Source organism: Octodon degus, unplaced genomic scaffold (assembly GCF_000260255.1).
Source record: "Octodon degus isolate 3935 unplaced genomic scaffold, OctDeg1.0 scaffold00038, whole genome shotgun sequence".
In the NCBI taxonomy this organism is placed as follows: Eukaryota; Metazoa; Chordata; class Mammalia; order Rodentia; family Octodontidae; genus Octodon; species Octodon degus.
Genome location: NW_004524614.1, coordinates 16,631,415 through 16,644,234, shown reverse-complemented (window position 1 = coordinate 16,644,234; position 12,820 = coordinate 16,631,415). Strand labels below are relative to the sequence as shown.

The window sequence follows — 12,820 nt, the reverse complement described above, 5'->3', positions numbered from 1 at the left end:
AGATTTTCAAATTACTGTACTAAAAATTACATATATATGTAATATAATATATATATATATATATATATATATTTCCAAACTATATATATACTGGGTAAATAATTCCCAAAATTTTCTAATCACAGTCTCTTCTGTATATAACTTGTAAAGTAACTCATAAAATAACTTCCAAATGTCTTTCTTGACTTCTTAGTATGGACTTTATAACTTGTGTTTTCAGCTAATCAATAAATTCCAGACTTGTTACTATTGTTTAAAATAAATAAAACCTAGAGCCTCCTTAGTTAATAATAAGATATTTTTGACATGGATATCACAGTGATTTGGTAAATAAATAAGATTCCTAATTATTTAAAATGTATCCTAATGCTAAGTCTTGCTTTTTTTATGTTTACTTTCAGATGTAAAAAAAAAATAGAATGGCATGAAACATGGCTCAGTTCTATTACAAAAGAAATGTGAATGCCCCCTACAGAGATCGCATCCCTCTCAGGATTGTCCGAGCTGAATCAGAACTCTCCCCATCTGAAAAAGCCTACCTGAATGCTGTGGAGAAAGGCGACTACGCAAGTGTCAAGAAATCCCTAGAGGAAGCTGAAATTTATTTTAAAATCAATATTAATTGCATTGATCCTCTTGGAAGGACAGCTCTCCTGATTGCCATCGAAAATGAGAACTTGGAACTCATTGAGCTGCTCCTAAGCTTCAATGTCTACGTTGGCGATGCTCTGTTACACGCTATTAGGAAAGAGGTCGTTGGAGCTGTTGAGCTGCTGCTGAACCACAAAAAGCCAAGTGGAGAAAAACAGGTACATGCAATAGTACAGTATTTAGTTCACTGTTCCTGCAGGAAATTTCTTTGTACGCTCAAATTCCCTGAAATTCTAAGAGGAATGGAGGTCAAAGTCACATAGAAAACCACTCTTAAGCACACCCTGCATGTCTTAGAACTGTCACCCCCTCCCGTGGACTTCCACACTGGAAAGTCAAATGCAATTGTGGGAACTAGAGAATGCAAAGCAGCTTCTGTAGACTGCTCATCAACTGCCAGTGTCTCCATGTAATGCACGACACGTTACGTTGTTTGTGATGATAGCATGCATGTGGGTGTCTTTTCTTTGGTCTTTCATTTTCCGACATCCTACACTATCAAACTGTGAATTGTTTGTTTATTTTCCTATTTAATCTGCTTGTCTGTTCTGGATTTTCTGCATCTTACTGAAAAAATGAGTTACACCATCTAATTTTAATATTGTCCTTTAATCCAGTCTAGTGGATTCTTTTAAATTGAGATCTAAAGAAAGAAACAAAAGCAATTCCTGAATAGCAGCTGAACTCTGACTTCAGACCTATATAGGATTTGCAAATGACAGAAAATATAGCTCCATTTTACTGTTATAATGAGAAAATAAACTGAAATTATAAACGCAATGTGTTATTTTTTTCTCCGATCCCTATATTTGGCCACTAAAGAAGTGAAGAAATCTTAGTCATAAATAAGTGCTATGTTTTTGTCTGTGTAGCTTTTGCCACTGCCCTGCGTCTGAATTATTTGATTCTGTTTCCTTTCACACTGCTGCTCGCGTCCCTATATCAAGACTAAGAGACTAATTGCAAAGACATTGCAGATACTGCAGTGGCTCACAGTCTGTACTTGAAAAGTAAAATCTTATGAAATGTGTGTTATTAGGCCTCTGTCTATTTCTGCCCTGTTCGCTATTCTAAAAATCTATATTTCTTCAAAGGATAGACTAATAAGCGGTGTGGCATTCTTTTAAAACAAGCTCTTCGATGGTGACCCTTATCTTTGCTTTCCTAGAGGACTTCGATTGGAGTCTTTGCCATTATTAGCAAGCAAGCTTCATGGCTGCAAGTCCTTCTGTCCTCCCAGTGCCCTGTGTTCCATGGGCCATCCTTATGTCTCATTCAGGTTTATCCTTTCCCCTCACCTGAACCAGACTTTCATAAAACAGCACTATTTACAATAATACTTCAATGCTTATTGCTTTGTCCACGTTTTGTTGCTTGTTTCATATGTTGTAGTTGTTTGTGGGTTAATTTCTCATCATTCTAAAACTTTACTTATTAAAAACCCTGCTCATCCCATCAGTCCTTGAAAATTTAGACAGAGGACAAATTTAGATTGAGGCAGACAAGTAATAGTAGTAATATGTAAGGTCATATTTTATGGTATGTCCCAGAGTATCATCACTGAGGAATTATAATGCACTTAGATGGAAATTAATAGAATTATCTATCTGTGTACGCCAAGGTGGCACCACAGTCACCTTATGATTTTTGAAATTATTCCACAATAATCTCTCTAAAGAATCTGCATCTTCTAATAGCAATGTATCCTGTTGTATACCCTGTTGTTTTATGCACATGTAATCCACCAGAAGACAGATTGAGGCTGGCCCTGATCATTGTAGATTACAGGACAGCTATAGAGCAAAATTTCCATTAAATGTATTTTTAATTTTTTTATTACAGAAGAACCTTCTTTGCTCTGTTTTCTAGAAAATGTTGGCTGTGTATTTTAATGTTTCTTTAGACGATGACACTTGTGTTTACAAAGTATCAGTTTGGTGTCTGGAGAAGATAGCTGTTATTATGAGAGTGTTGGAAGATGTTCAGATTCTGAGGTAAACCTTGGTCTCACACAAGTAGGTATTGTTACTTAGAGGCACTTGATCTGCCTGCTGATCAGTTATAAAAGGCAGTAAAAGTTTGCAATCTGCCAAGGGTTTGAAGTATCCCAGACCATGTGTTTCTGGAAGGTTTCTCTTGTATCATTCCGCTTGCCAAGAATTCCTTTCAGATTTGAACATTCTAGAATTCCTCTTTAGTGAAAGCACTAAGAATAAACAAAATTTGTATCTTTTTGTTTGAGTATTGTACTTTTGAAAAATATTGCGGTATACCCCAGAGCTCCTGATGCACTGCACGAAGAAATGAGGTGTTAGCCTCATAGAACACACGTAGCATAGGGTACAGAAGATGTCCCCCGGGCTAGGACAGTCAAGGTCCATTAGAGCTTGGCTGTGCTGCTGTGGCTTTTATAGGTAATATATCTCTTAATCCAGACCAATGTCTTTTAGAAAGACATATCCATGAATTAATGTGTTGTAGGTAGTAGAGAGGTCTGTGCTTTGCTTTGCTTTTCTTGCCCTGCTAGTGGCCAGATCGAGGGCCGTGCACACACTTGGCCACACTCTGCTATTGAGCCACATCACCAGCCTCTACAAAGGTGAAGTGTTTATATCTCAGAAGGCACAACTTCTCTGGAGCTTTTGGCATTTATTGAAAACTTGAGGTGTAATTTCTTTGATGATTCGTGTGATCGTTGAGAGCGTTTTGTACATGTATCATTATAATTCACTTACCTTTCAGATTCAAAAGTATCCAACTTCAAATCCTCTAGAGCACATTGTCATTAATTTTGTTGGTCATTGAAGCTGCGTATTAAAACATGAAAAGAAAGATATTTAAGTAATAAGTGTAACACATAGAATAAAGTCAAGAAAAATAATATAATATAAAAATCACATAAATCTGATTATTAGAATGCTTACAAAGACCCTAAAAGTACAAGTGTATACTAAAGATGTATTTTTTTTTTTACCAATTTGTCAAGTATTATTTTTCTCTGGAAGGGATGGAATGTTTAGTGGTCTCTTCCAATCATGAAGGCTCTGAGACTTCAGGTGAAATTGTGCACATTTTAAGTGTATTGGACAGGGGAAAAGTTTCCATGCTTAAGAAGCCAGTCGTTAGCCAGGGCATTTAAGTAAGGAAATATCATTTCTATTTTTGAGTCTTAAGTTCTAGTTGTGAAGACAGGGGAAAAGGTAGGAATATCAATAAAGGTAGTCACAACAAAAAAAGAAGAAAGATATCTGAAAATTATGTAATAAAATTAACTGAACTTAACAAATATTACGGGATAGAAAGTGGAGGAGTAGAGAAGGATTTAGAAGGAAAAGAAAGTGTTTTCTACTGTGTATCTTAGGAAATTGAATACCATTAGTGGACCCTGAGAAAAGGGTTGTGGGCCCAGATTAAGTTCATTTAGTTATTTATTGATATTTATGTATGGGTTAATCAGATTTACAAAAAGGGTCTGGCCTTAGTGTGCATGGCAGCAAGGACAGAGAAGCAAATAACATCATTTGTCTTTCTGTAGTTCTGAGGCTTATGTTCTCTTCTTGACCTCAAACATGCTTTAAATATTTGTGGATTTTAGCATATCACATAATTTTCTTAATACAACATTTAAGGAAATGATTTACATTTTGTCAGGTAAATAAAGAGACAGATAATTAAATATTTTCTGTATTTCATGTATAACATTATAAATAAGGATATCAAGTTCCTAGTGTTCTAATTTATTTTTGTTATCAAAATAAAAAGACCAATAACTTTCCTATCCCTTTCATATAAGGTACACACAGCACATAGAATCTCTGGTTCTCTACATTAATCAAAAGCCTGGAATATTATTTATTCTTATTCAGATACTCTATCTCTAATATGATTACATCGGCATCCTCTGGAGATTTGATTGAACTTCTCTTTTCACTTGCTTAGTACCTGATTCTTTCAAGGGAATAACTAAGAGATGCGGGGAGTCTGGAGTAAGGGTCTAAAATTGGTTTTTCTATCAAGTTCCAAGGTGATGTTCATGCTGCTGGTATAGCCATAGCACTGTAAGAGTGAGTGACTTAGAGAGCCTAGAAAGTTCCAGAAACACTAACCAGTTGTCTATTTTGGGGGAGGTGTATTAAGCTGTAGTGTGCAAGTCCAGTGTCATTTCAGTTAATTCATTCAAATGTTGTTAAGTGATGTTTAATACATGACAGCTTTTTAATTTTTCATTCACATCTTTATTATGCCCCCTTCTTTGGGTAAAATATTTTGCTAGATATCACTTATTAGTTCAGCAGTAAAATGCTGCAATATTTTAGTTGAGGGATTTCATGTGAAAATTGTACTGAGAAGAATTGCAATGATCTTGTAAAACATCTAACCAGTCACTTCACAAAAGAAAGAAAGTGTTGATTTCTGATTTTCTGTCTGATTAAAAAGATCTATAAATTCACTGCTAGCAGTTAACCTCGATGTACACATGACAAGATGATGGTGACGAAGGTGAAAACCTCAGGGACACTGAGAAAGACGCATTGAGCCTGTCACCTTGTAAGTAGCTGTGGTAGAAACAAAACTACATTTTTAATTTGATCTTTACATTATCCTATCATGGTAGGTGCTGTGCTTATCTCCTCTTGTAGGTGGGGATAGGAAGGCATGGATCTTGAGGAACAGCTTCCTAGTCATAAGCCAGGAAACATAATGCTCAAACTCCTGAGCTCTCTGTGTTGACCATCACGTCAGCCTGGTTCTTGTCTCAGCACCAACTTGAAAAGAAGGCATTTAAATCATTACCTAATTATCTTAAAGTAGGATATGAATCAGGCAGATTGGAAGCTCTCTCTCTCTCTCTCTCTCTCTCTCTCTCTCTCTCTCTCTCTGTATGTGTGTGTGTCTCTGTCTTTCTCTCTATTCTAAATATTACAATGCCATTTTTAATTGAGTTATTTAGTTGCTCAGTGTACACTAATTGTTATCCTGGCACTGCACTTGGATGAGGAGCAGCATACTCACTAGGAGCTGTGAGCTCTTGGTAAAGAGTAGAGTGACAGAAGTGCTGGCTTCCAGCCTCCCTCACTATGTGCTAAATGTAGAAGTCTCATTCTCTATGAGCTGTGCTGTGCATGGCTGGTGGTCAGGCAGTAGGATCATAATCTTATCTGTTCCTTAAGGTCTAGAAGTAATTTTTGCTTCTTTTTTCAAATTTTGGTCCTGAGGTTTGAACCTGCAGCCTTCACACTGGGACATTCCCCGTCCCTTTTACTTTTAGAGACAGGATCTCGCTGAGTCACTGAACTGTTGAGGCTGAAGCTATGATCCTCCTGCTTCAGTCTCCTAGTGTTGAGATCATAGGCATGCACCACACACTGGATATGATGCTTTGTAGCTTGTAAATTTGTTTTTATTAGGTACTATGTAATGCTGACGTTCTAATTGCTATTATAACTCTGTTGGCATTGTACCCATTATCTCTGTCTTCTTGCTGACAAATACATACACTAATACAACAAATACTCCTAAAAGATAAAGTAAATCTTGACAATGCATTCAGTAGGATACAAGACTTCTTTGTTCATTTCAAAAATATCATTAGAAACAGAAACTTAGTTCAGAGAAAGGAATGAACAATTTAGCCAAGTCTATTTTCTTTCCATTTCATTGCATATAAGATACAATGTTTTATAGCTTTAGCATATTTCTAATACTCCTTTATGACTGGAGAGTCATTACATATTATGAAATAAGAAATCACACAGTGTGAAGCACAAGATTGACATTCACACACCAATATACATCCAAAATGCGCAGTGGTGAGTAAATATCCTGAACATTGCTCGGCGTATTTGGATGCTAATCATCAGATCCCTAGTTACTGCGCATAGAAGTTTATTCATTCGGCCTAATTATTTTTCATCTTGACTCCATTATAGTTGAAGTCTACAGTTTTCTCCAAGTCTTCTATGTCCACAGGTGGGCCTCTTGGAAGGTAATTAGATTATGGAAGTGCAGATTAATCCACCCATGAACATGCTGAGTGTGCCGTGAGGAGCTGGGTCCCTGGCTGTGACACAGAAGGGCACAATCCTCTCCCCCATGTCTTCCTGCTCCTCTGCTTCTTGGCTGACACATGTTGAATGGGTGTCCTCTGTTACACCTTCCGTCATTCTGTTTCTACCCTTAAGCAGCCAATAATGAACTGAAACCTTTCTAACCATGAGCAAAAACAAAATGCACCTTTAAATTATGGATAGGAGGTAGTTTTACCAGCAATGAAGAAAAAATGACTAAAGGAGACTCTATTTAGTTTCCGCTTCAATAAACAAATTCTCTGACAAAGTTCACTTTTAACTCTTGTGTGCATTAAATTTTTCTTGTACTTTGTATCAAGTAATCTGTCCTCCAGAGCTAATGAATTTTATAGACATTAACAAATCACATGTGCACCAAGACTGAGTCAGCCCACAGGCTCTGATGCAGAGAATCCTAGAGTTCCCTGGAGAATAAAAACATTCTAACATTCCAATGTGGTCAAGCTACTTGAGGTTCATTCCTTCTATTTGTTTTCATTACATCCTGTCTTAAATCTAATCCTAGTATTTTCATTAGATATGGATATTGACAGTAAAGAATCCTAAAAGGCATGTAAGGCACCACTCTATCAGGATGCAGAGAGGGCAGGACAGAGAGAGACTCCAAGTAACACAGTTCAACTAAAGTATGAACCATGCTTGTTACTCCAAGTATACTTACCAGTTGAGACACAGCTAGATGTGTCACCCATCATGCTTTCTTTAATTCTAATATAAGTTAGTCGTTAGAAGAGAAACCCAGATTATAAAGAGAACACAAAAGAGATGAGAAAGTAAGGACACAGATCTTTCTCAAATATAAAGCAATCAAGAGGAAGAAGGAAGGGGGAAGAAAGATAATTAAAAAAGCAATTAAGAGGTATTAGTTACAAGTACCAGTTCCACACAAGGAATCTAAATGTCATGCACTGTAAACATGTGTTAATAAAAAAATTAAAAACGAACTGACTGTATTGAAAAGGAAAGAGGTTAATACTATTTTTATCTGCCATTACCATAAACAGTTGAAAATTATCATCAAATCTGATTTTTATAATACAGTCAATATAAATAAGTACTTTGAAAGACAAAAAGAAAATTGAATGTTATTATTCCATATCAGGACATTTAAAAGCTGCTCCACCGTAGAGCACTGATTGTACTTAGCCAGCTGGCAAATGGCAGTGCCGAGGGATCGAGTTATCCTACCCTAAGTGAAAAGAGTGAAAGGTGTGTGTGCTACACCATTAATGTGGTAAAGTGGTTGCAGCTAACTTTTTATTCTGACTCATAAAGTAGCATGCCATTTAACATCCTGAGCATGTGAGGATCAGAAAATTATAGATAATTCCTCTGATACCTGTCAGCCTGCTCTTTTCTCTCAGTCCAACACACTTACTGAGAAAGTAAGAAGCACTAAACATATTTTGAATGCCCAAGAATTAAAAGATTTCAGCCTCTTCTGAAAAATCAAATGGAAGAAAAATCCAGACAAAAATAACATCTAGCAGTAACACAAATTTTCAAGTGTTTAGGTATTTCTACTTTACCTTATACAAATTTGAGACGGGGCTCCTTTTCTTGATTATAGGCAGTGAAATTGAATCACATAGGTTTCCTGGAATGGAAGAAATGAGAGGTCTGGAAAAGAGTTTGTAGAGGAATTTGGATGTAAACTCTGTCTTGAAATCTTGGGCAAATCACTTAGTCAGTTTAGCTCCAACTTTCTCATAAATAAGAGAACTATGGTTTCTACTAAACCAGTTTATTATGAAGATCAGTTAACACACAAAATGCCTAGCAGTAAAATATAATCCCTCTCCTTTAAGGCTATTTAGAAGCCATAATGTTCTTATACCTAGCAGTTTAGTTTAATTAGAAATACATATGTTCCTGGAAGATGTTCCATGTTCTTTAATGTACAATAAACAGTAAAGTGCTAGTGCTACTTGAAGGGTAGTTTATATTAAAGTAATAAAATTAATCTTTGAAGTATGGGATGTGGTAGAAAGATTTTGAGGGATTAATTTCATTAGATCCCTATAACCCATTAAAACTTTGTGATTAAATCCACATACAATAACATTTATCAGAGAACAAGGTACTGAATTTCTATATTAATTATGACATTCTGAAAAATTAGTTATTTGGGAATAAAGTGAGTCATTTAAAATTATGATTGAACGAATACATGTGGCATAGCATAACTGAGAATTATAAAGGGGCACACTATGAATAGAGTGCCTTGTAATTGCCCTTACCAGGCCCTTTCCTTTTTACTTGTTATATTCATTTATATTTTTATTAGAGAAAATTGAATAGAGTTTTATTGTTTGAATACCAGAAACAAGCTAATGAGGATTTAGACATTGTAGGATTTTAAATGTTCTTTGTAAGATCCAGTTTGCCAAATGCTCAGAAAGGGGCTCTTGAGTCAAAGTTCCGAGAACTGTGGTTTGAATTGTTTACTGCAAGAACCTAACAGAGGCTCTAAGTCTCGAGTACTGATCATGTGAGAGCTGATTTATAAAGTACAGCTTTCTTGCAGGAATTTCAAATGAATAATTTGTTTTAGGGTGAGACAAATTGATAGCTGCAGATTTATTAACTGTGTGCGTGGACCGTTGTTTCGTAAGTGAAGTGCCAGTGGAGAGTGGAATACCCCTTACCTGTTGTCTCAGTTACTCTTCTGTCATTGCTGGGACAAATACATAGCACCCAAAATGAAGGAAGGAAAGGTTTATTTAGCTCACAGTTAGTGCAGGGTTCAGTCCATATTCAACTGGCTCCAAGGCAGCCTGGCAGAGAGCAACTTTTCATGGTGGTGATAAAGAGCAAGAACACAAAAGGAGTAGCAGCAGCTAAAGCAGCTAGCTTCTCTTTCCACTTTCATTGTAATGCAGATTACCTGCTCCAGGGCAGGGGCAGCATCCACAACCACAATAATCAATCACAAACTCCAGAAGCTGCCCCATGACTGCCTGAGGCTTTGGAGGGACACCTGTACACAAACCATAACACCTGTGCACCCTGTCACCCCTCTCAGCACAACCTAAGTGCCACATTATTCTTTGGGTTCTGCAATTTCTGAGGGAAAACATGTAGTTTTATACATGACTTGCAGATTTAAGCTTAATTGTTAAGTAACATCAGAATCACTATATATAAATGTGAATTTTTTACTTTAATACTATGTGGTATAAAAGTTGTTAGAAATAAATATGCATTTACTTACACTTTAGATTTTGTGTATACCCTCTCTCTACAATAGCAATGAGACATCAGTTATTAGTAGATGGAATATTTTTTTCTCAGAAATAATACCTTATTTCAAAAATCAAATAGTTGTAAGGGTATTGTAAAGATACATTACCTTTTATTAAAACCACTGTAGTTCAAAGGATTATAATAAGATTTTTTAGGGCCAGTCAAATAGCTGGGTGGATTAAAGCACCTGCAAGCAGGCACAGGGGCCAAGGGTTTAATCCTTGGACCTGCCATGCTGGCCCCACCCCCGGGGCGTGCTGAGAGGGCAATTGAGACTGGGCGTGTTGGTGTGCGCCTGTAATCCCAGCTCTTGGGAGGCTGTAAACAGGAGAATCACTATAAGTCTGATCTAGTAGTGAGACCCTGAACACCTTGTAGACCCTTCCCTGAAATAAAAAAAGGAATTTTTAGTAATTGAACATTACAGTGTAGTTAGTATTCTTTTAAGACCATTCTACCATTTACCTGATTTTAATCTCATGACAATCTTTGTGACGGGTTTGTTAAATACTGCCCTTTTCAAGACAGTCCAACTTAAAGAAAAAAAAAAAAAAAAAAAAGACAGTCAAACTTGTCTGAAGTGATTGTCAGTATCTGAGTGCAATAATTTGTCTTCATTATCTATGGGGGCTTTTCCTAGACAAAATCTGTAGATGTTCTAGCACCTTATAGACAATGGGAAATTACTCTATGTGCCCACAGCCCCCTCCATCCTCTTGTATCCACTGAATGCTGTGCAGAGTACTTGATACTTATCATACCCCCTCTCAATTAGGTTGGACCATTCTCCAGAGGTGCACATGCTAAAGCCTCAGTCCTCATCTGTAGCGCTAGTGAGAGGTGGAGGAAACTTTAATACACAGGGGCAACAAAGAGGGCTCCAGTTGGCTGACGCATGTTTCTCCTTTTCCTGCCCCATGCTGAATGGTTTGCCCTTTCATATGCTTTCTCCACCATATGCTGCCCCACAGGGTAACAGGATCTAAAGTAACAGGAAGAACGGGCCATGGACTCAAGCCTCCAGAGATGTGAGCCAAAATAATCCTTTCTCTTGATAGGCTGATCATCAGAGGTACTGGTTGCAGTAACCAAAAGCTAATGCAGTGCCATGTATATGTTCTGTAAATCATAACTGCACATGTTCACGCAGAGGCAAACCATCCCCATATATATGCAGTCTGGGGTCACTTGTCACCATGCACACAGAAAGCCATCTGTGCCAAAAGTGCGGCTTTCCCCTTCAGCGCCTGTCCAGACTGTGTTGAATTGTGCAGCTCAGTCTCCTGACTCTCCTTACCGTTTTAGGACCTTTACTGAGTACTTTTTATATAGTCAGTACTCAACCTTTTTATATAGTCAGTATATTAGAGAAAGGTCTACAGTGTGTTCAGAGTCTTACTACTAGATCAGACTTGTAGTGATCCGCCTGTTTACAGTCTCCCAAGAGCTGGGATTACAGGTGCGTACCACCACGCCCAGTCTCAATCTTCAATCTCCACCTCAGTGTGCCCTGGGGCAGGGCCAGCATGGCAGACCCAGGGATTGAACTCCTGGCCCCTGCACTGCTTGCAGGTGCTTTAATCCACTGAGCCATTTGGCCAGCCCTACTCCTCAGTCTTAGGGCTTAAATGAGTCTAGAGTAAAGGCTTGTACCTGAACAAGAAATGGAAGTACATTTTTAGTCTATGCTGTGTATTTTCATGTTTATTTTAATTGGTTCCTTCCTATATTAAACTGTTCTAGATGAGAAAATTAAGGGTCAGCAAGATTGGGCAATTTGCCCATCCAGATCTTAGCATGCATGTGTTGCCTTGTCGTCTTAGCCATCACGTGTCCAGTAATGTCAGCCCTCCCAACAGGGGACAATTTAGCATAAAGCAAGACTCTTGGGTAGAATGGGAAGGTCTTACCTCCATGTCTGGACTCTAGAGAAGTGTCCAGAAATTTCTTTAGCCAAAGCCTCCTGGAAAAATCTGAACCCCACTAAAATTGCTGATTTAATAAAACTGGTTATACAATTTCTCCCATTCTTCCTAGACTGTTGTAGGAAGAGATTGGCAGTAATAAGGGAGACATCGCTGCACAGTGAGAAATTGTGGGGAGGAGGGAGGTGAGAACAGCACATTAACAAGAGTGTAGGAGACTAATGTCAAGCAATGCACATGTCAGTGTGACGCAGCAGCGGGCCTGACACCGCAGGGACGGGAAATCAGCAAGACGCGCTTCTCAAGTGAAACCCGACAGCCCAGACTGTGGAGACAGGCCTTGCCTCCATGCTGAAGGTTATTTTCAGACAACACAAAATATTTTCTTTAGTTATATGCAAGACGGACTATGAAATCCTGATAGAACTAAATGATCCTGTTGTTTGATTCTGTTACATCCTGTATACCTCTTCATTTTAGAGTATCATGCTAAAAGTATATATCCATTTATACCACTTTCTCCCAATTTATAAACATCACAATTACCACTCCCTCAGTCACATACAAGTGTGCATTTGTCTGATATGTTCCTCCCTCCTGGCATAGACTTGCCTTATACTAAACTTCCATAATAAACTTATATCCTCTACTTTAAATTTGTTTATTGGAATAGAGTCTCCCCAAACTGTATTTGAATATATTTTTCCCTAACTCCTGGGTAATAAATATAGTAGTCTTGATATACTTTTTTACCTTTCCCTCCATATTGGGTCTTCATATGTGAAGGAGAGAGACAGAAAGACAGAGAGACAGAGAGACAGAGAAAGAGAGATGGAGAGACAGAGAGAGAGAGGCAGAGACAGAGACAACAGAGACAGAGACAAAGAAAAAGAGAAAGAGACACAGAGA

General features: G+C 37.7%; 1 protein-coding gene across 1 annotated transcript in view; it reads left to right on the top strand.

The window, feature by feature from the left end:
- Window positions 1-431: 431 nt before the first annotated feature.
- The window catches only part of Trpc4 (transient receptor potential cation channel subfamily C member 4), a 196,882-nt gene continuing 184,493 nt past the window's right edge, over window positions 432-12,820 (top strand). The window contains exon 1 of the mRNA XM_004631102.3: window positions 432-809. Coding sequence (XP_004631159.1) covers window positions 432-809 — 378 coding nt within the window. The remainder of the gene's footprint in view (window positions 810-12,820) is intronic.